Raw genomic sequence first — 23,360 nt, 5'->3', positions numbered from 1 at the left:
ACATTACTTTAATGACCTGCATTTTAGAGAGAAAGAGAGGGGAAGTCTCACCCAGAAATCCTCCAGCAGCCAGATGGCTGCCTTGTCTTCCATGAGATTAAAAGATGTTTCTCATTCGCCAGCCTTGCTTCTAAAGCAAATTAATATAGCCAACTAAATTGCCTGTGGTTTGCTCTTTTGTGTGTGTGAGAGAGAGGGGAGGGGAGAGAGAGAGAGAGAGAGAGAGAGAGAGAGAGAGAGAGAGAGGAATAAAATTTTAAAAGAACTTCTGAAAGCAATTTTTGTCACAGGTTCCTTGAGCAGATTGCTCTCCAGGTACAGCATGCTGGTTTTAAACATTCAGTAATTAATGGAAAGTATTTCGTGTTAATTGACTGCTTCAGGAAAGGGAAGTATAATGGCTCCTTATTAATCATGGAAAGAGACGTACGGCACAGAGGCACCGCAATTATAGCACTAACGGTTGAGAAATGTTAATTAATGAAAAGAACAATGATGTAAGAAATTAGCTACATAATGCTTCCTGCTGGTACAGATTTGCACTTTAAATGCTTTTTTTTTTCCAGCACAGCAACCACTGGATGTTGCCTTAAATAGCAAAATCTCTCTAACCTTTTCTAAAATGTCTCCCATATTTCAGCTCATCATCATTAAACCCACTAAAGGCAACGTATGTGTGGCAGTTTTTCTTATGGCGTGTTCTTCAAGAACAGGATGGAGTGTTAGGAATATGGATAAACTCTCTAGGAGGGAAATTTATATCGATAAACTGTCTACAAGGAGAATTGTTATGTTAATTTTAGGCAATCCCCAAACCCTCTGATCAAATAGAGAACCCTAGCCTTCATTGCAAAAGGCAGGTAGGTATTAGTGTTCACCCTTCTACAACTTAGAAAAGAAATAAGGTAGGTGCTATTGTTGAAGAAAACTCCTTTGCCATTCTGATCTCGATGAAGGAGGGCTTCCAGAATGAACTCCAACTCAATAATTTTATAAGCAGGTGAGATGAAAAGGATGTTCTCTAGGATACTATGGATATGAGCAGTTTAAGATTTTGGAGGCCAGCTAAATATTAATAACAGTCCATAGACCCGGAGAGACATGTAATAGTATATTTTACATATCTGACTCTTGCCTATCATGAAGTATCCTTAACCAAAGTCATATTTTTCCTTCCATTATAGTATTAGTTCTAAAGCATTCCAGATCAACCTCCTGAAACCTGGTGACTTCCAGATATCCAGATTTCTGAAACTGGAATTATGGAAGTTAAAATGCCAACACATCTGGATAGCATCAGATTGGGGAAGCTTATGGCATTCTGCATACTGGTTTAGATCAAAAGAATGTGATCCATCCCAGACATACCCCCTGCATCCACTCAAGATTTTTCTCTGCAAAATAAACCTATGCATCCACCTAATAAGCTTTGCCATGTCTCTGAATATTGTTTTGTTACCCACAATGTAATTCATCTCTAATTTCTTCCCTTGCAGAACATCTTTTTCACTGTTGAATTTCTTTTCCAGATGGAATGTCCTTGGATTGCAAGGCGCACTTCTTAGCTACTTCATCGAGCCAGTATATTTGCATAGCATTATTGTGGGAAGCCTCTCTCACACTGGTCACCTTTCACGGGTAATGAGCCATAGATTAGAAGATGTTGGTCAACTTCCAGCTTCATACCGGTGTAATCAGCTTCTCCTGAGTGGTAAGCTCATGTTGGCTTAGAAACATAAATTGCCTGCCTTCCCATGGCTTGTATTATGGGACTCTAAAACAGCTCTTCCAAGCTGCATGACACATCTTAAAGAACTTTATCTTCTTTGTTGTTTTATGCCACTAATAATGATTCAGTCTATCCTTAAGGTTAAAGCATTTGAAGTTGAAACAGTGCCTCCCTTCCTTCCTCTGCTCCTATTTTGGTCCGTGATAACTTGTCTTTCCTAGGAAGAGTTCTTGAAGAGATCAGCTCTTCAAGGTAAGATAGGTCAAGAAATAGAAACCAAAAGGAATATAGGAATGGGACTTTCTTGTTACAGAGTATAGAAATGGAAGTTTGAAGGCCATCCAGAATTTCCTTTTCCTCTCTCTTACACCGAATAAATTATCAAAATGAAACTATTTTGAGTTTCTTTTTCATGTTTTTTTCCTTTCCTCAGACTAAGGTGTCATTTCTTCTCCTTTAATCATTCCTGCATTTCTTTATCAAGATTATCTCCACATTTTCTACACTTTTCCCTAGAATAATCAGTGAGGGATATGAAGGAGAACATTGCATTTATTTCTTCTTTACTTCCTCTTTGACCACTTTGGATCTCAAGGGAGATACACTCAAGGGAGTGTGTCTTTGACTACATTTATTTGCTTGCTTGAAATTTAAATGTTTAACGTCTCCAGGCATATGTATAAAACCTCATATTTCCTGTTCTAATCCAGGTAAAATGAGATATTTTTTTCTTTGTTCAAAGCTGTCCTTTTTTTTTATCATTAGTAGTTCATTGATTTTGACCATCCATACTTTTCCTAACCAGAAACACAACACAAAATAGTTAAAAATACTGAGCACTACAGTAAATTTTAACTTTACTGCTGCAAACTGAGAAACAAGAGTTCCTGAGTCAGCATTGTTTTTAATTCTTTGGTATTTGAAAGGGTAGTGTTTATATCAGTGGTTTCCCATGTGACTCTATGTGAATATATGAATTAGACATTTATAGCAGTTTGTACTATGATTAATGCATACTAGTTTTTTTTAAAAAAATGGCTTGCACCATTAACCATTATTAGAGACATCAATGGATGACTAGAAAGGTTTTAGAGTTAGATACAATCTTTATCCAATAAAGCAATTTTCCATTATTCTTCAAGTGATTAGATGATAGACAGACAGACAGAAAGACTGACAGACAGACAGATGGATAGATGGATACTGTAGATTATAGAGATGGATAGATCAGGAGTGGTATTCTACTGGTTCGGCCTCATTCAGCCAAACTTGTAGCTCCAAGGATCATCAGTGGGTGAACCGGTTTACTCCGATGATCAGCTGCTGGGCTCACCTGCCCTCCCCGGCTCTATACTGACTTTTATTTCCTGGTTTTGAAGCTCAGCTGCTTCGCGTGGCATAATGGATTGCCGCACGTCAGCTGTTGAACACACAGGGTGAGTGCAGGATTGCAGGAGAAGGTCAGTTTCAAACCCTCTCTGTGCGCGCAAAGCACGCGTTTGGTGCATGCACATACATGCGTGCACAAAGCACACCCATCAAGCCACACCCACAGAACTGGTGGTATAAAAAGTTGAATCCCACCTCTGAGATTGATGATGATAGATAGATAGATAGATAGATAGATAGATAGATAGATAGATAGATAGATAGATAGATAGATAGATAGATAGATAGACAGACAGACATCTGTTCTTAGTCAAAGAACTTAAAGCACCAATTAAGTATTAAAGCCAAACTAGAACCTTGGATCATAAAATTTATTTAAGAGCAGATTTAAAACTATTCACCATTTAGTTATGTGGTTAAGCACGTCATTTTAATGAGCTAAGTGCAACACTGAATGAAATGGAAATTCGTTGAAGAAGCAAGACCATGTCAAGCCACTGAAGGCTGCAACATCCTGCATATGCCAGATGGACAAGGGGTAGAATTAAGGATGCTTTCATGTAGGAGATTTAGTCAGTGTCAAAACTGGACTACAACTAAAAATGGCGAATCCTGCCTAGAATTTTTATCTTTCCCATATCCTCAGGTTGCTATATGCATGTTTCCTTGCTCTTTCTCTATTATTGGTTGCTCCTTGTAGGACTCATGAACACATAATGAAATATTAGCCCCATTTAGGAATAGTCTTCCATGTGCAGCCTTTTGGGGAGTTTTGGTTCTCAGTTAGTGGAGGATTGTAGCTCAGGTGGAACTGATCAAATGAAAACTGTTGCCTGCAGACAATCATGCTGTAAGCATTGAGACCATCTCTTTTCATCATTAGCCTCACAAAGAAAGAAAGGACGGTGCTAATTTTAATTTACACAGCTACGACATCTTTGTAATTCAACAAACAATGGGGTTGGCAACCTGTAATCTCCAGTTCTCAGCCCATTTCAAAGTCTTCATCCAATTATAATATTTCTTTTTTAGTATACAGGATGGCAAGATAATATGACTCAGAAACTATAACAGAATGTGAGAATGATCTTGGAAAATAGAGGAAGGAGATATTGACTTAGGAATGATCAAATAAAAAAAGGCTTACAACTGACTAATGGACAGTGAAAGAAACTTAGAAAGGATCCACCCTAACTTATTAGCCAGTAAAAAGAGATATTTGTACTTTCAGATGTGTAAGATTCAGTTAATGTAGCCTTACAATAAAGTAGAATTCTTTCATCTTGTGGAGTTTTCCATCTGGTCCACTTGGGATACTAATAAAAACTTAATAAAATAGTATCTTCAAGAGGAAAACAGAGCAGATGGATATCAGAAACAGGGATTGGAAGAAGCAACAGCTACCATTGGCTATAGTCTGTCCTATCACTAACATAACCCCTGTAAACTTACTCTGAAGAAAATGTAAATTTATTTGGAAAAAGGTAATAACCCAAGATCAGGGGTGTCAAACTCAAGGCCCACGGGCTGGATGCGACCTGCAAGGTGCTTAGATTTGGCCCGAGGGGCTAACTTGGAAACAGCGAAGGACTGGCCCACGGTGCCTCTGCCAGCAAAAACGGAACTAGGGAGAGCTGTAGGCAGCTCTCCTGAGCTCTGTTTTCACTCGCAGAGGGTTGCAGGAAGCTGTGGCAGCCAAAAACGGAGCTCAGGAGCCTGTTTTCACTGGCAGAGCGCTCAGGCCATCACAGGCACTCCCCGACACGAGTGACATCGAGCTGGCCATGCTCACTCTGGCCACGCCCATCTCAGCCCCTCCAGGTCAAACACAACCCTGATGTAGCCCTCAATGAAATTGAGTTTGACAGCCCTGCCTTAGATCATGAAACAAATATACTTCCATTGCTATGTTATGATATATTAATGTGGCAAATTATTGATCCAACCTCTCACAGTGTTGTCTGCTTGGCTATAGTCTGCTTGGACTTTGATGTTCTAGTATTTCAGCAAAATAGGTCTTTTCTAATGCTTTCCCCAGATTTGTTGATTGTCCTTATCTTTGAGCATGCAGGCTCATAATTTTCTTCTTTCAGCATGCAGGCTCATGATCTTTGCTGTGAAGGTCTTTCCTGCATGATAGTATTTGCACTATTTGTGCAAGAGAAATTTTGGATGTTTTGGATTTATTATTTTTTTAAAGGTAAAGGATCTAAAGTAGGAGAATGAGAGTCTTGATCCACCAATTAGTACCAGGAGAGTAAGAACAGAAAAGAACTCTCATGAGCTAGAAGGCCTTCCTTATTAATGTATAGTCCCGGTTTGTGTTCTATTTTGTCCTCTCTGTTAACAATATGTAATCCATTCTGATAAATCATTAGAGACTCATTCCAGTTCATTCCAACAAGTTATTGTTTTCAATTGCACTTTCAATTTGCAAAGAATTTGTTGTATTTTCCAGCCCTCTGAGGATTTTGTTTTTTAAATTGCTCACACTTAAGAAATGTAAGACCAAAGCTAGAGATGCGGACCTGCCAACCAAGGACATACAATGGAGTTAGAAATGGATGTGATGCAAAGGTCTTCCAGATTTAAAACCAATTATTTTCTCCTCAGAAAGAGGATTAGAGGTTGTTACCAAAGTTTAGAGTTAGTACTTTGCTACAGTGCTTTCCTATTTAATTTCTCCAAGTTCCCTAAATCTTCTTCCACACACAAAAAAAATTCTTTTAGAAGACAAGGGATAAAAATGCTGCAATGTCTGCTCACCAAATATATTTATTAACAGCCAGACTTTAACTTCTCTCGGCTTTCATTTCCTTTTATTTTCTAACAGAAATGTTGATCTCTTGATAGGAAGTATCTGGAGACCATTTGTGCTTGGCTTTTATCTTCTGAAATCCTTGGTAGTGCCTGAATACAAAAGCTATTAATTTGACCAAATGCTTTATTTTCTTCTGATTATTAGATTGCTGCATCTATGTTTGTTCTGTTACCTATGGCTTTATCCTAGGCAGTCCTTATCTGGCACATATTGTCATAGGTTGGCACACTATCCAGTAAGTAACATAATAATTCTGACAGAGGCTGACACATTCATGTCAAGTCATAGAGTGAGATCTATGTGCAACAATTGTCAGATGGATGTATTTAAATAGCACCATGGTGTAAGAACTGCATTTACTTTACAACATATTCCCCCTAAGATACAAACAGATCAGTTATCATAGTGAAGAAATGGAGATTGCTATTAATATGACATAAATGTGATTACAAGTTCAGCATGAAATAATAACTCAATTATATTTTCATTTTGATTCATCTGTACACAGTCACTTAGGATATAGCCACTTAGCTAAGGAAATGGGTTCCTTCTGGTATAGAAGCTCAGAAATACAGAGGATTTTTAATAAATCTTTTAATAAGTGACCATTTCAAGTGTATTTTCCAGTTGCTTCTAACTGGTGCAAATGCATAGAATGTTTCAGTACCTGTAATTTATTTAATCCGCATATATATCAAACTGCTTTATCTATTCAAGCTATGCAGATATTTAATTTGGAGGCTTGATTTAAAGGCATGTCAGTTCAATCTCCAAATCAAATTAGCTTTCTGAATTGACTTAGATACTTAATTTGTATCAACGAATTGGATGTTTTGAATTGATATGGATGATTTTGGGTGTTTCATCCATGCACAGAAACAATTTGTGCCAAATTGATTCTAAAATTCAAGCCTAATCTACCCGTTTCATTGATTCAGTTTAAAGAAATTGAATTTAACTGAATTTCCAGATTGATGTGCATTGACAATTGGATTAATTTTCCAGATCAAACTATTTGAATTGCCTCTGCATCATGCATACGGACCTGTGTAGTATCCGCCATATTGCATAATAATGAGGAATTATATATTTTCTTCTGATTTTTTGTTTTTGCTATTTTTTTTCTTTGTTAATTTTATTAAACCAAGGTTAAAATTATTAAGAATCTGTAATGCAGTGATGCCTCTGAGACTGATTCAAATGCTTTTGTGTAAAAATTAAAAAACAAGGTTTAAAAATGGAGTATTTGTCCTATTTTAAAATCATTTTTAAGAATAAAATGTTTAACACCTTTATTTGGGCTATGAGAGTAAAATAATAAAAAGTAAAAATGTAATAAATTTCATAAAATCTTTGGCAGCCAAAATAGCTTTGTCTATTACTTTTCATAGTAAAAAAAAATCTGGTTGCCCATGTTGGTTGATCCCATTACATATATTATTCTGTTACAAAATTTGGAATCTGCCCATCCCATGGACAGATACCTGCTGTCTTTATTTCTAATGTGCCCTAATTTAGATTTTTTTTCCATATTAAACACTTGTAGAAAGCAGCCATTGTCAACCAGACAGTGATTTTATATCAACAAAGGCTGTCAAAATGTATGCATGCAAACAGAATCTTAATTATATTTTGGCAACATTAACTGAACACTTCTTAAAAGCATATATTGATCCAAGCAGATTCCAGCCAAGGGATAAGAACATATTGATGTGTATATAGGTATGGGAATATAGCTTATTTCCCAATAAAATAGAAGCTCCATTTTTTATTTTTCAAACCTATTGCTTTTAATGCTTGATGTTTTCTGTTTCCCCTTTGACAGGAGTGAGTAACGCTGAAAGGAGGCGGGCTGGGAAATCACCTGGTTTCAGTGTGAATTGGATAGCAGGCACAGCAGACTTAGAGCTTATTAATGCCACAACAGGGAAAAAAAACTGTGGGAGTTGTTCACGACTCTGCAAGCACATGTTTTACACTCAGTGGGCAAAGCTTTATGGAAAGGTAAGTGTGAAAAACTGGTGAAAAAACTGGATTGTTTGAGTGGTAGAGGATATCTATCAACTGCAAATCTTTGTCCCTGGAGATTCAGTATTTTAGTATTGACATTTTTTATCCAAATATCATGGACCACAAGCGTGAGAGTGTATGGAGATTCTCAGTCATCCAAGCCATGGTTGTTCCAAAGGTGCTTTTTTATCAAGAGGCAACTGGACTTTCTGGTTTTTCTTTGAAGACGTTTTGTTTCTCATCCAAGAAGCCTCTTCAGCTCTGACTGGATGGTGGGGAATGTGCATGTGGATAGAACCAAGACCATTATGAGGATGTAAAAACAGATTCTTGAATAAATAGGTAAAGTTTATTAAAAAGCTTACATAGTGCCACAGAACACCTGTATCTCTGAAGATTTGGGAAAAGGAATTCAGGGGTGGGCTGCTGGGGGCTTGCAGGGGCTTGGGGGAGCCCCTAGCTAAGGCTCTGTGGGACACAGAGAGCCCCCAATAACCTCAAAAAGGCACGCAGACTAGAATAACAAATGGACATCTTTTTGGCTTTTTTCCTTTCTGGGCTTCAGCCAAGAGTATTTCACACCTCGTAAAAGTGTCAAGCTAGATAAAGCGCTTGTCACGGGCTAATTCCCAAATGATAAGAATCACATAACTCACCAGAAACTCCACTAGCTCCGAGATCCCTCTAACAGGCACTGCTATTAATTTATTTATTTAAGTATTAAATGCATGAAATAAAAAAACAACTTTTTGGTATATTATTTTTTTTTAGGCTGTAAGAAAGGAAATCCTCTTTTTCCTATAGGAGAGAAGCTTAACAAATCCAGCTTCCCATCAGAAGAAAACAGAGCAGAAATAAAGAAATGAATAAAAAAGGAAACTCTTGCTTAAGTCTCTACCTTTGACAAGATGCCCCATGCCCTCTTTTACACCTCCCTGTGTTTCAGGAAGTGTGAAGAAGTCATGAAAAGAACATCCTTAGGACTGTACCAGGTCACTCACGTGACTGAATATATGCTCTCCTACTGGATTCTCCAGACTCCATAATTTCCCCCAGATTTTAAATTCTCACTCTTCATTTGGTCATATTGTGTCCAGAAATAAGGTCATGAATTTAATTGTGCAAAACAAGAAGTTAATAAAACAAAAATGAACATATTTTTTTTTGCAACCGCTAATGAACAGGAGGTGGAAGTCCAAAAGGTGCCTTTTTCCAAAAGGCAATTGGTTTTTCTCATCAAAAATATTTTGCTTTTCATTCAAGAACTGAAGAGCTTCTAAAGATGAGAAGCCAAATGATTCCAAGGAGGAAAAAAACAAGTTTGGTTGCCTTTTAGAAAAGTACCTTTGGGACACCCATGACCTGGATGATTGAGAATCTCCACAGGCATAGGGGCTGGAAGTGATCATTGTATTACAAAGGTGTGTGTTTCAAACATTTAAGGCTGCTTTTGGGAAGCACCTCAGTTGCAGGTTATTCCACAAAGTACTTCTCCTCAGCAATGCCGCCTCTCCACTCTGTATGTTTAGTACATCCTTGACGCTTGATTACTGCTCTCTCTTATAGCATTTGTTATCAGTATAACATAGGAAAAGAAGGGTTTGTTTTTTTAAAAAAATGTGCTTTCACTTGACAATTCACCTTTTCTCTGTCACAAACATTTGTTTATTTAAATCCTTTCTCCAAATGTCAGTATGAATTTTTCTTTTTCAGCACTGACATGGAGTCTTGATTTGCAAAGCTGGTTTTTAATTTAATGCCCTAGGAAAACACAACAGAAGTAATAAATACGTATAAAAATCACAGCAAAAATAAAAGTATCAGGGTTTTTTCCATTCAAAAAAGTCAACATGCTCTTTGCTCAATCAAAGTCCCTCCCTTTTATTAAAAGGTGAGGGGAGAAAGGCAACAATTGCATTGTGCCATCTTGACTTTTTTGACCTCCTCAGATATCCTGGCTGTGCAAACCAGAATCAAATCAGAACATCAGAAATTCTTTACCAAGTTGACCAGGATCCTTGTTGCCACCATAGACTGGCTTCCTACATGAGTTCAATTTGAATAATTAGATTGCAGCTTTTGAAATTCAGTATGAAAATAATCTTATCCCAAGCTATGGAAAGCAAGGGTGTGACTGCTAGGAGAGATGTCAATCATTGCATATTAGTAGATGGGTAAGGAAACCATGATGCCTATGCTTATTTTTCAGTATATGCCATATACATGGTTCTCATAAATAAAAACAGGCTCATCCTGTAGCAAGAGTAGGATAGCCAAAAAGAATTGTCTTTGTAGGAGAAGAAGGAGAAACTGACAGGGATATGTACATGGCACTGATGGTGGGAAGAAGTTGGAAGAATATTTCAGTAGAGAATATCCACATATAAAGCAACTTCCTCTGTAGGTCAGGGCTGTCAAACTGGCGGCCCGCCAGGCCGGATATGTCACGCACTGGCCACACCCACACCCTGTTTAGCGAAGGGAGGAAAAGTTGTGATACATCACCTGACGCTGCCATGATGGTGTAAGTTTGACACCCCTGTGTAGGTGGACACAGTTAAGTGGATGTAGAGCCAGGTAAGGGAGATGAAAACATCAAGATGGTTTCCAAAATTACATAATCAAAGTTTTACCCAAAAAAAGATATTGACATTCTACAAAGAGTCCAAAGAAGGACAAAGATGATTAGGGGACTGAAGGCTTAAACATATAAAGAACGGTTGCTGGAATTGGGTATGTCTAGTTTAATGAAAAGAAGGACTGGGGGTAACATGATAGCAGCATTCCAATATCTATGGGATTGCCAAAAGAAGACCGAGTCAAGCTATTCTCCAAAGCCCCTGAGGGCAGGACAAGAAGCAATGGGTGGAAACTCATCATGGATAGAAATAGTCTAGAGCTAAGGAGAAATTTCCTGACAGTTAGAACAATTAATCAGTGGAACAACCTGCCTCTAGAAGTTGTGGGTGGAAGTTTTTAAAAAGAGATTTACAACCATTTTTCTGAAATGGTATAGCGCTGCCTGAGCAGGGGGTTGGACTAGAAGACCTCCAAAGTCCCTTACAAGGTCTGTTATTCTATTCTGTTACCCCTTTTTTACATGCGTCCCACCCATTAGAAGTAAGACTTTCTGAGAGTGGTTTTTACTTCTGTACTTCTTTGAAATTTTATTTCTGCCTACTAGTCCACAAAATAGTTCAAATTCATGTTTAGCAAAATAACAAAAAAAGGAGAAAGGGGAGGGGAATTCTATTCCTCCCCTTCTCACCTAGAAATTTAGAGAGATTATTGGCTTTTAAATAAAGCATCGATCAATTTCATATGAAGTGAAGTTTCATTTCTTTGAATATAAATTTGAAAATGCTATGATTTTTTTTTTTAAATGAGCAATACCTTTGTTGGTTGTTATTAGAAACATATTGGACTATTCATACCACTTAACATGGCAGCCTTTCCAATTTTGTTTCTCTTTCCCAAATGACAAATGAATGTGGCCTTCAAAATACTCTGGTTCCTTCCAAATGAGCAAAATGGAGTCATTTAGAAGAATGGAGAGTCCATTTGGAAAGAACTAACCCATTCCAATGGCCATTCTTTCTCATGGGCTTTACAATGCTTCCAAAAAAAAAAATCTGTCCAAAAGAGGAATGTGAATTAACTGGTAGAATTTATGCACACAGAACTCTGGGCAGTCTTCCAAATGATGTACAATATTGGTTGGTTGAGCTCTCCAAAATTCCCTTTTGTGTGAAGATGGTAGTCTGGCATTGTCTGTGCAGTGAGACTCGGATCTTCTCAAATATTTTTTTCCCTGAATACTGTTACATGTAAAGCTCACAATTTCTTTGTAGCTTAAGAGAGGGAGACAGAATGGTGATACAAAGCTACAGAAGAGGCCAAGGCTTCAGCTCTTTGTTCGTTGGCATCTGAATTTCCCCCTCCCTTCTCTTCCCCCTGCAGCTGAGCACACCGATATCAAGCCATGGAGAAGTGCCATCAGTGTACAGTGAGGCCAAACTGGTGGCACATGTCTATCAGTCTGCCAAACAGCAGCTGTTCAGAGCATTTCAGAAGGCAGGCCTGGGCACTTGGGTGAAAAAACCCCCAGAGCAAGATCAATTTCTACTCGTGGTGTGAATCATTTGGCATCTTGGTAACATGACCATATTAAAAGGACTGGAGGGAAGAGAAATACTCTACGGGAGCCGGAGAGACCGTCATGTGAGACTCCGTTCAACCCAAGTCAGAACCTTGTATCTAAATGTGTTAGATATGAGATACATTCTGGTTAATGCACTGAACCTTTAGGAAACTGCTTTTACATACCCATCCCTTCTCAAGGATATACAAGCCCAGGTTACAAAAATGACCTTCACTATTTGTTCCTTGTTTGTAGCACATTGCTGTAATTATCTAAGCAGCACCTGTATTTCAGGCAACAGCAGGTTGCAAGTTGCGTCTGGCTGAAAAACAAACAAAACCATCAGCCCTCTGGTGTTCCTCTTCACCATTAGTGCAATAATTATCGTAGGAGAATGAGAAGATTTTTCTAGGTTACAAACACATGCAAGAATTAGCATACATTGAAACACGGAAAGTTATGTCCCTGTGTCTCTCTGTGTGGGTGTGAGAGAGAGGAAAGAGGTGGGATTTCAGACTGCAATCCTATACAGTGGCACCCCCAGAGCTTTAGAAAATCTGCTCAATACATCAAAACCAAGGGAATAGAAAAGCAAGATATCGCCCCAAAGTTTAGATTAAAAGTTTCTGTGTATTCACTGCAGGGAGCATAATATTTCAGAAAGAAGCAAGGAAAAGCTTGTATGTCTTTACCTTGCATTTAGGAAATAAATGGTTCTAAGACTGATTGACACCAGATCATGGCTATCTTGTTCTTGACACACAAAGGCTCTATCATGCAGCTGGTTGCACAAATATACAGCACGTGATAACTATCAGCTGCCATTTTGAAGGTCTCTGGTTAGGCTACAGAGCATCCTGCCTGCCACTGTCAAATGGCTCCATCCTCCTCTGGGTTCCAACTCATGGGAGGCAACTGTAGTTCTGAGAAGAATGAAGATAGTGTTAGTTTCTATAAATCAGAGATCTCCAAACTTGGCAACTTTAAGACTTGTGGAGGGAATTAAGACTTATGCTGACTGGGGAATTCTGAGAGTTGAAGTCCACAAGTCTTAAAAGTTGCCAAACTTAGAGACCCCCATTATAAATTGAAAACATTGTAGGAGACAAAACAACAAGAAGAAATTGCAAAAGAGTTGAGAAGCAAAGATGGGTGGCTCTGGCTAGAATATGGCATGAAACAGAGGACAGGCAATGATCTGAAAACTCAGGTTGAGAGGAACTGGGGAAGTCAGTTTGAGTGGGAAAGGATTAGTAAAAGACAGAGCAGGATTATGGAGGGCTGGGAGAAATGAGAAGACCACAAGGAGTTTGGTAGGGGTGCAATTCTGGACAAGGCATCACATCCTGCACCAGATGGCCTCGGGTTGCATGCTTCTCAGAAACCACTTTTTTTTTTTTTTTTTTGCACTCTAGTTAAAAGAGACACAGATGGGCCACGTTGTTGCATTACATGACTTCACACTTTAGATTGGTTGAAAGCACATTACAGGAGACCTCCCAGATGCACATACCATATTAAAGTCAAGCTGCATTACATTTCATTTATTTGCTTGCTACTCATAAGCAGAATAAAAAAAAAGATATTAATTAGGGCGCTGAAGTTCAGTATAGCTGTAAGCAACAACACCCCTTTTGTCTTTGCACAATCCTTGGCATTTGAATCTTCTGAAATCCTTACTACAATCTGGTCTAGGGCCAGCCAGCTCAAAAATCTGAAATTGCAGAAATTGGAGAAGAACATCGGTATTGCACAAATGCCAATGGAAAGCAATTCAGTTGTATGTTTAAAATATTCTAATATCAACATAGTGTGAATTGGAAGATACAGAGGGAGGAATTGGCATATATTGATATTAGATGCGCTCCAAATAGGGTGCTAATTCTACTCTTACATGGTTTGCTCATATTCTTTTGCCTATCAAGCATGGTATGAAAGTTTTCTAATTTATGTGGACCAAAGAGGCAGGGTGAGCCTTCTCTTTCATGTTTGTCCACAAATCTGTTGGCCTAGTTTCTACATGAAGGATAATTTGAGGCCCATCTAGACATTACAGATTCTTTAGAAGCACAATTCCTAACCTTGATAAGATCACTCTATTTCATAGCTATGACCAGTTTTCTAATATCTAGTAGACCTGAAGGCAGCCTCAACCAGCACAATATATTATGAACAAGGCTTTCTCAGTTTCCTAGTTAGCACAGTTGTGCCAACTAAAGACCTAACATTACTGTCACCATCCAACTTTCTCCTTGAGTGATTGAGGTCCGAATCCTGGCATTATTTTTAAATATTGCTGCCCTCGATCAAATTACATGTTTAGAGCATTGTTGCAAAATGGAAAAAAAAAAACCTAATTCACCTTTCCAATTGGATGTTCTTCGAAAGTTCAAACATCAACTTCATTTAACACTGTGTAGTCCAGCATCACCAGGTTGGACTGGTGATATCTTAAATGATTGGTATGATATTCACCTGATGTAGATGTGATGGTATTTAGGATGCCTGAGAAGTTATAGAAAATCTAAGAACCTCCAGAATTAGTCTCTACCCAAATGGTAGTTCTTTTTTTTTGTTGTTGTTGTTCCACATGACAGGATGTGCGGGTGTAGCGTTATTGTTTCTAACTTTTAGTTTTCATGAATTGTGTATATATGAACGTGCTGTTCCTGATCTGTCTTGGTGTATCTTAGAGCTATCCAAACGATTTATGTCTCATGCACAAGAGCAGAGTTCATTCTCGCACTTGTTGCATGAGAGGTCTCCCCTAGAACTCCCTTGATGCTACCCGTTTTTTGCAGATAAAGTTAGATGCTCTGTATATAAGATCTTGAGAGCCATACTGAGTAAATACATTTGTTTATTAATGTCACAGGATAGGACTAGCTGCTGTATTTTAATGATTTTTTTAAGGTGATAAATTACAAGATGTAGCTATAGTGTCTGTACAAATACAATTATTGTGATCAACTAGAAATTTTAATTAGATTTACAAAAGGAACACTCCCCTTGCAGAAATGTCTTGAACAAATAATACATTCCATGTTAACTACCAAAAAAAACCCTATAAAAACCCTATACTAGAGATAGTAGAAAATACAAATTCAACAAGATAGGAATTTTAAAAAAGGCTTTGTGATGATAACAAGTGCTTAATTTTGAAACTGAGATTTTCCATTAGACCTTGAGCAAGCTTCTCCATGGACATCTCTTCCATCTAACTTGAAAAAGAAGATATACTTTCAAGTTTCCTAAAAGTATAAACACTCTCATCAAGCAAAAGGAAGCACTAGTTCCAGAATTATATTTAGTTCCAAGAAAGCCTTTGAATTCCCTAAGATTTTTGTACATAGTCTCGGATTGTTAAAATTTTCAACACTCTGTGTGGACATGTGCCCAGCTCTAGAAAAAGTAGACAAAAGTTGGGGGACATCCTATGAAAAAGAATGGCAGAAAGCATCCAGACAATTTGCTTTTATAAGGGGATGTTTAATGACTGACTATTTTCCAAATGGCCATGTTGTGAGAACACCCACAGAGGCGATTTCTCAAATTTTCAAAAAAAACACTCATAAATCCCAAAGAATTGGAGAAAGGAGAGAATAGTTTCAGGAAGAATCCAGTGAAAGTTAAGTTCTTCTAAATTTTGCTGAAACTAATGGAATTTCATATTTGTTGTCCTCTATTTATCCATGTGCAAACTCATCCATGTTTGTTTGGAAGTAAACTCTACTGGCTTGAGTGCTTCTTACTCAAATGGGAGATAAGATTGTATGAAATCTCATCGTGAAGAGCATGTTTTCAAAAATTCCCAGGTTCAGAATGCATTTGGATATTTGGAGCTATTTTCCCTTCCAGCTCTATTATGATTGATGATTGATTGATTGTCTATTGCCCCACTCCTCAATTTTCCCTGCTATGAAAACAGACATTTTTGTTAACTTATTAACTTTGGAAATACAGGATGCTTTGGATCAATCTCATACATTCTTATGAGGTCCAAATCACTACATTATCCTTTTTTTCCCCATGAGATTCAAACACATAAAAAGAAGCTCCCATTGTATGTGGGGTAGCTGCTTAGAAAAGATTGCCTTCTCACTAAAAACTCTGCCTGGGAGACACAATAGCTCAGTGGAACCTACCTCATGGGTTGTTGTAAGATTAAAATGAGAACGGATACAATAAGACTTGTGGACTTCAACTCCCAGAATTCCTGAGCTAACATAACTGGAGGAAGAATTCTGGGAGTTGAAGTCCACAAATCTTAAAGCTGTCAAGTTTGAAGACCCCTGGGATACATGAATCCTAAATGAGAAGGTAACCTTTGGAGGAAAGTTAGATTAATAATAACATCTCTGCAACTTGGTTTTGTGTTTCAGTATGTGGGCCAAAGCTGCTAATAGATCACATTAAAGTGCCATTTTACTAACAGGGTGGTTTTTCCGAAGTTATCTTTATAGTTGAAAAAAATATGTAATGCTTTCTTAGAATTTCCCTATCAGTAAAACATTCTTCTTCCATATATGAAACAAACTTGTGGAGTTTCACAGAAACCCAATCATACATGGCATTTCCTGTGAAGACATGCCTCTGCCCCTTCAGTTCTTGCAAACTGACGATAACCCTAGATCCCATTCCTGCAAGAGAATTCCTTGCTAACTTCCATCAGAAGTTTTGTGAACTGCCTTACATGAGGCCTGAGGACCAATAAGGCTGTTCATTTTGTACTCTGAAATCTTGGTTCAGCACAAACTCCATGCTTGCTACTTCATTACCCAGATTCCCATGGAACTTTTGAACCGTTTTCTTAAACTCCTAATCATTGTTGTCAGAATCATGACAATGGTTCTTTGGGGAACCTTTAATACTACCTAATACTTAGCAAATCTGTTGTCTATTAAAGAGCTCTGGATGATGATAATGATGATAATGTTTTTATCTTACTCTTTGCTTATACAAGCACTTTTGTTGTTTTAGGAGTGACCAGTTCACCCAATCCACCAGTTAAAGACAATATAGACTCAACAAAGAAAACAAGAATTATGGCAGAGGTTTCTTACACTGTTAACTTGACCATGGAGAGTATTGGATAATTCCATGGAAAACCCTGAAAATGTTGGTTTTGTCCTTTCAGAATTTGAGTTCAAAGTCCAAAGCTCATGCAATAGCCCAACATTTTGTAATGAAGCTTCTTCCCAATTGTACATCCACATTTCCAACACAGGAGAGAATGGCGCTGCACTAGAAATTCAAAGAGAAGACAGTGTATATATAGTGAGCATGGATAAATGGCAATATGGTACAAATGGATGTACATTTGTAAGATTTGTACAAACAAAAATAACAATTTCCAAGTGTGAATTTGCTGCTAAATTCTGTAAATTTGCACCTCAGTGATACCTGATAAGTGAATGTTTCTGTTATAAGTGAATAAAATGCCTATTAAAAAAATCTGTTTGTTTGCTGGTTTTGCTTTCCCCTCTCTTTGCAAAAGGCCTATACATGTCTCTTTGAAATAGAAAATTTCCGCAGATTGGATGGGTTTCTCTGAATTTCACCAGAGAGGGAATCTTGGGAATAATAATAGGACCGCTGAGAAAAAGGTCTTATGAAGTCCTAGCTGTGGGAAGCCACAGGTGGAGAAGTTATGATTCAATGGTCTCATCCATACAGCCTCTTTTATCAACACCAAGATTTTCCTTCTTTGTTTGTTAGATGGACTTTAGGGTCCTGCAATAACTGACTAAGTGCCATCCATTTCAAAATATTGAATTGGGTTGGAATATAAAATAGACCATAAGAACAACCTATGCATCATTTCTGAAGACATAGCCTCACAATGTCATGATACCAGCCTATCACGAAAACAAGCTGAAGCCAGATCAAAGCGATCCAGCCGTAAAAAGGTCTTTTTCACGAGAAAAATGCAAAACTATCTCCTATGCAAAGATTCTAATTTGCAAGTAGGAGGAGCCTAAAGGATATCAGCAACCAAAAGCTAGCTTGCCGCAGGAACACCCCTCTTATCTGGCCCATGGCACTCTGTGCTTCCATGGACATTTCTCCTTTGTCTATAAAAGAGAACAGAACTAGCTCAGCAACCAGAATGTCCTTGTGCATTTTTCTCCTCTCCAGCACATAACAAATAAGAATAAGATAAGGGAAGCAAGCAAAGAGAAGATCCAGGCAGATACATGGATCATCTGTTGGGTTCCCAATGCCTGGTGGTATGATTGTCCATTGATTTTAATAGGTCTGCTTGTGGGGGAGGATCTACAAGGAAAAGTTGAGAAGGATTGAAAGACTCCTGATCATTAAAAAAAAAACTCCTTCCAAACTGCCATTCCACACAATTTTCAATGTATCCTCAATTAAAGGGATTGTGTTTGTTCTCCTACCACATCAAGTAATTAGAAAAGGCATTAGTTTTGAATCCCAAACCAAGTTAGTGGAAGTTTGTTTCCCTTTATTTAAATAATTGGGTTAGTTTCCTTTATTAGTACAATTTTATCCTAAGCAGCACATATACCTGGAATGAGTAGCCAGAAGTAAAACCCAATTGTACAAAAGCAGTGAACTCTGTCCAAGGAAACTTTCAACTTTCCCCTTAAAGAGCTTGGTAAAAAAAAAACTGCTTCAAACTAAAATCAAACATTCTTGGCAGGGAAGGGCAAGAGAAGGGAGCAAGAGAGACAGAGAAATGAGTTTGCTCCGTTTTATCACCTTTTAACATTCACAGGGGTAAAAAGAAAAATTGGACTAATTTTAGCCATTGTCATAAAAATGGATGACGATTGATGGTTTCAGAGGCTACACGAATGCACCTTTTCAATTCTTCCATTCCTTTTCAAGGAAATTGCTTACTAAGAAATGTCTCACACTGCATAGCATGATCTGAGCAGTTAATCTATGGATACTATTTGGTTTATGGTTTATTTTGGTCTTCAGGTCTCCAATTTAGTTCTGGCTGGCTCAAATCTCTGCCTGCTGCCTTGGCACCCAGCCCCAGATGCCATATCCCACCTTGTTTTTCTTTAAACATGTTTACTTTTAACATAATCGGGAGGGGGGGGGAAGCAACATGCTACATAGCTACAAAGCAAAACAGACAGTTTAAACACCACTGCTCTTTCAAGGATGACCATCTTAAAAGCAGGATTAAAAAATAGAAATGACAGAAGAAATACCCTGTTTCCCCAAAAATACAACTTACCCTAAGTCCTAGCTTGTTTTTCCATGTGCCCCCAGTATAAACCCTATCCCCCAAGATAAGCCCTAATGAAGATCCTGCCCACTCCAGAGTGCACGGGTAAAAATTAAGCTAGGTGAGGATGCGGGTGGAGCTGCCCTACTACTTACCTTTGGACAGTTGTAGCCAGGCCTCGCCCATTTCTTCTGCAGCCGGCAAGGTTGGCAAGGCTTCCCTGAAGGCCTCTGTAGCTGATAACAAGGCTCCAGATCGATCCAGAGCTCTGTTATCAGCTGCAGAGGGCTTCAGGAAAGCCTTGCCAGCCATGGAATAAGACGTTCCTGAAGGCTTCTGACAGCGAAAAGGAGGCCAGGGCTGACATGCACAAGTGAGGTTAGTTAGGGGATGACATCCCCCCAAAATAAGACCTGGTACCTAGTACCTGGTATCTTATTTTCAGGAAAACATGGTATGTCCCAGTCCTTTGTTCAGTAATAGTTCTACCTGCACAGGAAAAGGATAAAAGTAAAATGGGGGAATAGATGCTGATAGGCAAAACAGATAGACTAAATAGTTTCTGACTGATGTGAGAGAAGAAATATTCTTGCACTAAAATCTGTTTGACAGTGGTGGAACCAGTGAACTAGCAGTAGTGAACTTCTGTTCATTTGGGGTGCCTCTATTCAGATTCCTGCAGGAAGTGTAGTTGATGACTTAATTAGCCCCCTTTTTGAATCTTCAAAAAAAGGATATTTGGGGACTGGCCTTGTCCCTGACAGCTGCTTTTTTGTGAGAATGTTCATAGCAGTTTTTGGAAATCTCAGGTATTCTCACCACCCAAAAGAATAAGTACCCTAGGTGTAGTGCTTCTATCTTCCAAACACGCCAGAAAAGGGAACCAATTTTTTTCATAATTTGGAGCAATTCACTATGGATTGCCATAATTCATTAGGCAATAAGATCTAAAGCAATGATATGCCACCAGGCTTGAAATTTCGAACCTAGACAACTTAGAACTACGCCGCCTACTGTCTGACCTAAGCTTAGTACACAAAATTGTCTGCTATAGCACCCTACCTGTCAATGACTACTCCAGCTTCAACCACAATAACACACGGGCAAACAATAGATACAAACTCAAAGTAAACAGCTCCAAACTCGATTGCAGAAAATACAACTTCAGCAAGAGTCGTCAATGCCTGGAACTCACTACCTGACTCTGTTGTTATATCCTCAAACCCCCAAAACTTTAACCTCAAACTGTCTACCATGGACCTCACTCCATTCGTATGAGGTCTGTAAGGGGGTGTCCTTATTGTTCCCATTTATTCATACTCATTTATTATGTATATACTTATACCCATTTTTACTTATATGTTTATATGTTATGTTCATACATAATTATTTTCTCATACATGCTTGACAAACTAAAATAAACAAATAAGGTGAATAGCAAAGACCTCGAAAATAAGTGGTCCATTGGAATAACACTTTACAAATGCCAGCTTCTAACCCTCACCAAAAAGTGAGACGTTCTCAACTTATTACGCTCTACTGACTGAAGAAAGAGATTCTCCATCTTACATTCTGCAGCCAGTAGAGTTCCGCACCAGTGGTTTTCTAGTTCTTGCAATAACTAGAGTTGTGTCTTGAATCACTGCTTGTGAAGCTCCTAGTTTCGTGGTGGTGGAGGTGAAGCCTGACATAGCACCTGTTCACAAAAAAGCCCATGCACATGATTATAGCATCAGATATACTGTACATATACCATATGAATGTAGCTATCATGGGGGAGGAAATGATAAAGCGGTGAAATTAACCTTCAGGTTAGTCTCTCCTTCTCATCTACATCCTGTTTAAAAATATAACTAGATTTTAGGTAACAAGGTAGACTTTGTTTCTCCTACAGAAAAATATAAACAAGGGGATTAAAAGAAGAGGCTGTTTTCTTTTCTTTTTACAACTCTGTAATCCCTTTTAGTGGAATGGAGTTGGGCAACTTTTATGGACCTGAGAGCTTACTGGCTGGGTGCCCTTCCTGATGCCTACCCGGAGTTCACAGCAGACATTTTCTCTTTGCATCCTGATAGAGAAATGTTGGTCTCTGCCTAAGATTGAACTCTTAACCTTCCAAGTGGGAGGCAAGTGTTTTCACCTCTAGGCTACCTCACTTCTCTAAGAGAAGAGGTTATCTTCTAGGGTAAATGAAATATGACAGTCTGTTCTGTGGAGTCCTTGATGCTCTCTGAGCTTAATTGTTTTCTTGCAGACATTTCATTACCCAACTAGGCAGTGATGGGATTCAAAAAAAATTTACTACCAATTCTGTGGGTGTGGCTTTGGTGGGCATGGCTTGGTGGGTGTGGCAAGGGAAGGATCCTGCAAAATCCCCATTCCCTCCCCACCCCACTAACCTGATTTCCAGCTCCGTTCTCCTGTGCAGGGCAACAAAAGAAGACCCAGCTGATCAGCTGGGACTCAGGAGGCAGAGAATAGATGGGGCCAGGGCCAGTCATAGGTCCTGTTTGCCTATTCTCTGAACTACTCAAATTTTCCGCTACCGGTTCTCCAGAACTGTTCAGAACCTGCTAAATACCACTTCTATAACTAGGTAATATCATCTGTACTAGAAGGGAGTGAGAGTTGCAATTTAATCATAAAACAGAGGGCCAAATATTTTTCATTTTCATAACTGACATGGATTACAAATAGATTTCCAGGGACCAAATTTGTAGCTTGATCATACAACTATTACACATGTATACTTTCCTGAAGAAATTCATGACGTACCATGTCTCCCATTGAAATAGATCCTTTTTAATCCTACATTAAAAGGTGAGGGGGGGCATTTACAGTGGAAGTGTACATTTGTTAAGGATCCCCTCTTCTCTTCAGAAGGCAAAAGACATGCTTTATGTTGGTTAAACAATACCAAGCAGCCTATCAAAACATCTTCCTCTGTTAAGATTGCTTAGCAATTATAACAAGGGACATGATGGCTCAGCAGTTAAAGTCACTGAGCCTGTCATCTAGAAAACTGACAGCCTGGGTTCAAGATCCTAGCACTGAGTGATGGGATGAGCTCCCATTACTCGCCCCAGCTCCTTTCCACCTAGCAGTTCGAAAGCATGCAGATGCAAATAGATAAATAGGTACCACTTCGGTGAGAAAGTAACAACATTCCATGAAACTCAGCATAAAGTCATGCTGGCCACGTGATCATGGAAACATCTTTGAACAATGCTGGCTTCCTCTGCTAGGAAACAGAGATGAGCAACAAGCCCTAGAGTCAGCCACGAGTAGAAAGGGAAAGCTTTAGCTAGCAATTACAAAGTTGGGTGCATGTTCAAGAAGTATTTGGCACCGTTTTAGACTTTTTGATGATTAATTCCAGACTTGCCAACTTATTCAGCAATACTGCTGAAACAATATTATTCCAGAAAAATGCAGCAGGATTAAATAATCATGTGTTGTAATTATGTGCAAGACCTATGAGTTTTTGACACCTAGGTCAAATCTGGAGGACCAATCAACTCAGGAAATTATTGCAGCCCCAATAGGCTGCTTGGACTGCTTGTTTTGAAGAGTTCCAGTTGCAAGGTTACAAATGATCTTCTTATCCCGAAATATGGATCACTTGAAACTATGCTTACAAAACTTCCAAGACAACATTACTGTGAGCAATCAGTTCCTGAGCCTTTAATAAATAACGGTAAAATAATAAAGAATCCACAATTTAAAATTGTGTAAATAAATATTTTTATAGGCAGAGTAACTAACTTGTTAAACATTGTTGCATGGATGGTATAACATCTCTTCAGGAAGATTTTGCACAAGTTTTTTATGTTTTTATAAGCAAGATGATAAAATGCATATCTGTAAAGTTGACTTTTTTTAATCTGTTGATGTAGCATGTTTTAAAAATTGCTCTTTTTCGATTTGGAGAAGCAATTTAAACCTCCTTTGCTTAGATTGTTTTGACAGGTCAAGGTTGTATTTTCTCATGCTGCCCTTCTGTCCTTCTCATACAAATCAAGCCACAAGTATCTCTTTGGGTTTGTCGTTGAATATAAAAACA

The 23,360-nt window shown here is 38.4% G+C and overlaps 1 protein-coding gene across 4 annotated transcripts in view; it reads left to right on the top strand.

The window, feature by feature from the left end:
• Positions 1-17,537, top strand: part of ADARB2 (adenosine deaminase RNA specific B2 (inactive)) — a 504,709-nt gene extending 487,172 nt beyond the window's left edge. For 2 of the 4 annotated variants that reach the window (XM_087946316.1, XM_087946314.1), the window contains exons 10-13: positions 1,530-1,711; positions 7,765-7,943; positions 11,910-12,170; positions 17,071-17,172. In XM_087946316.1, the coding sequence (XP_087802442.1) occupies positions 1,530-1,711; positions 7,765-7,943; positions 11,910-12,086 (538 nt within the window). In that variant the 3' untranslated portion in view covers positions 12,087-12,170; positions 17,071-17,172. Of the gene's footprint in view, positions 1-1,529; positions 1,712-7,764; positions 7,944-11,909; positions 12,192-17,070 lie in introns of those variants that run through there. The other 2 variants (XM_087946315.1, XM_087946313.1) reach the window with 2 other exon arrangements.
• Positions 17,538-23,360: the final 5,823 nt, after the last annotated feature.

Source organism: Notechis scutatus, chromosome Z (assembly GCF_049901735.1).
Source record: "Notechis scutatus isolate UNSWTSFEM ecotype Mainland chromosome Z, rNotScu1.2, whole genome shotgun sequence".
Lineage (NCBI taxonomy): Eukaryota > Metazoa > Chordata > Lepidosauria > Squamata > Elapidae > Notechis > Notechis scutatus.
The sequence above is the reverse complement of the archived record's forward strand: the minus strand, read 5'-3'. Positions and strand labels throughout refer to the sequence as shown.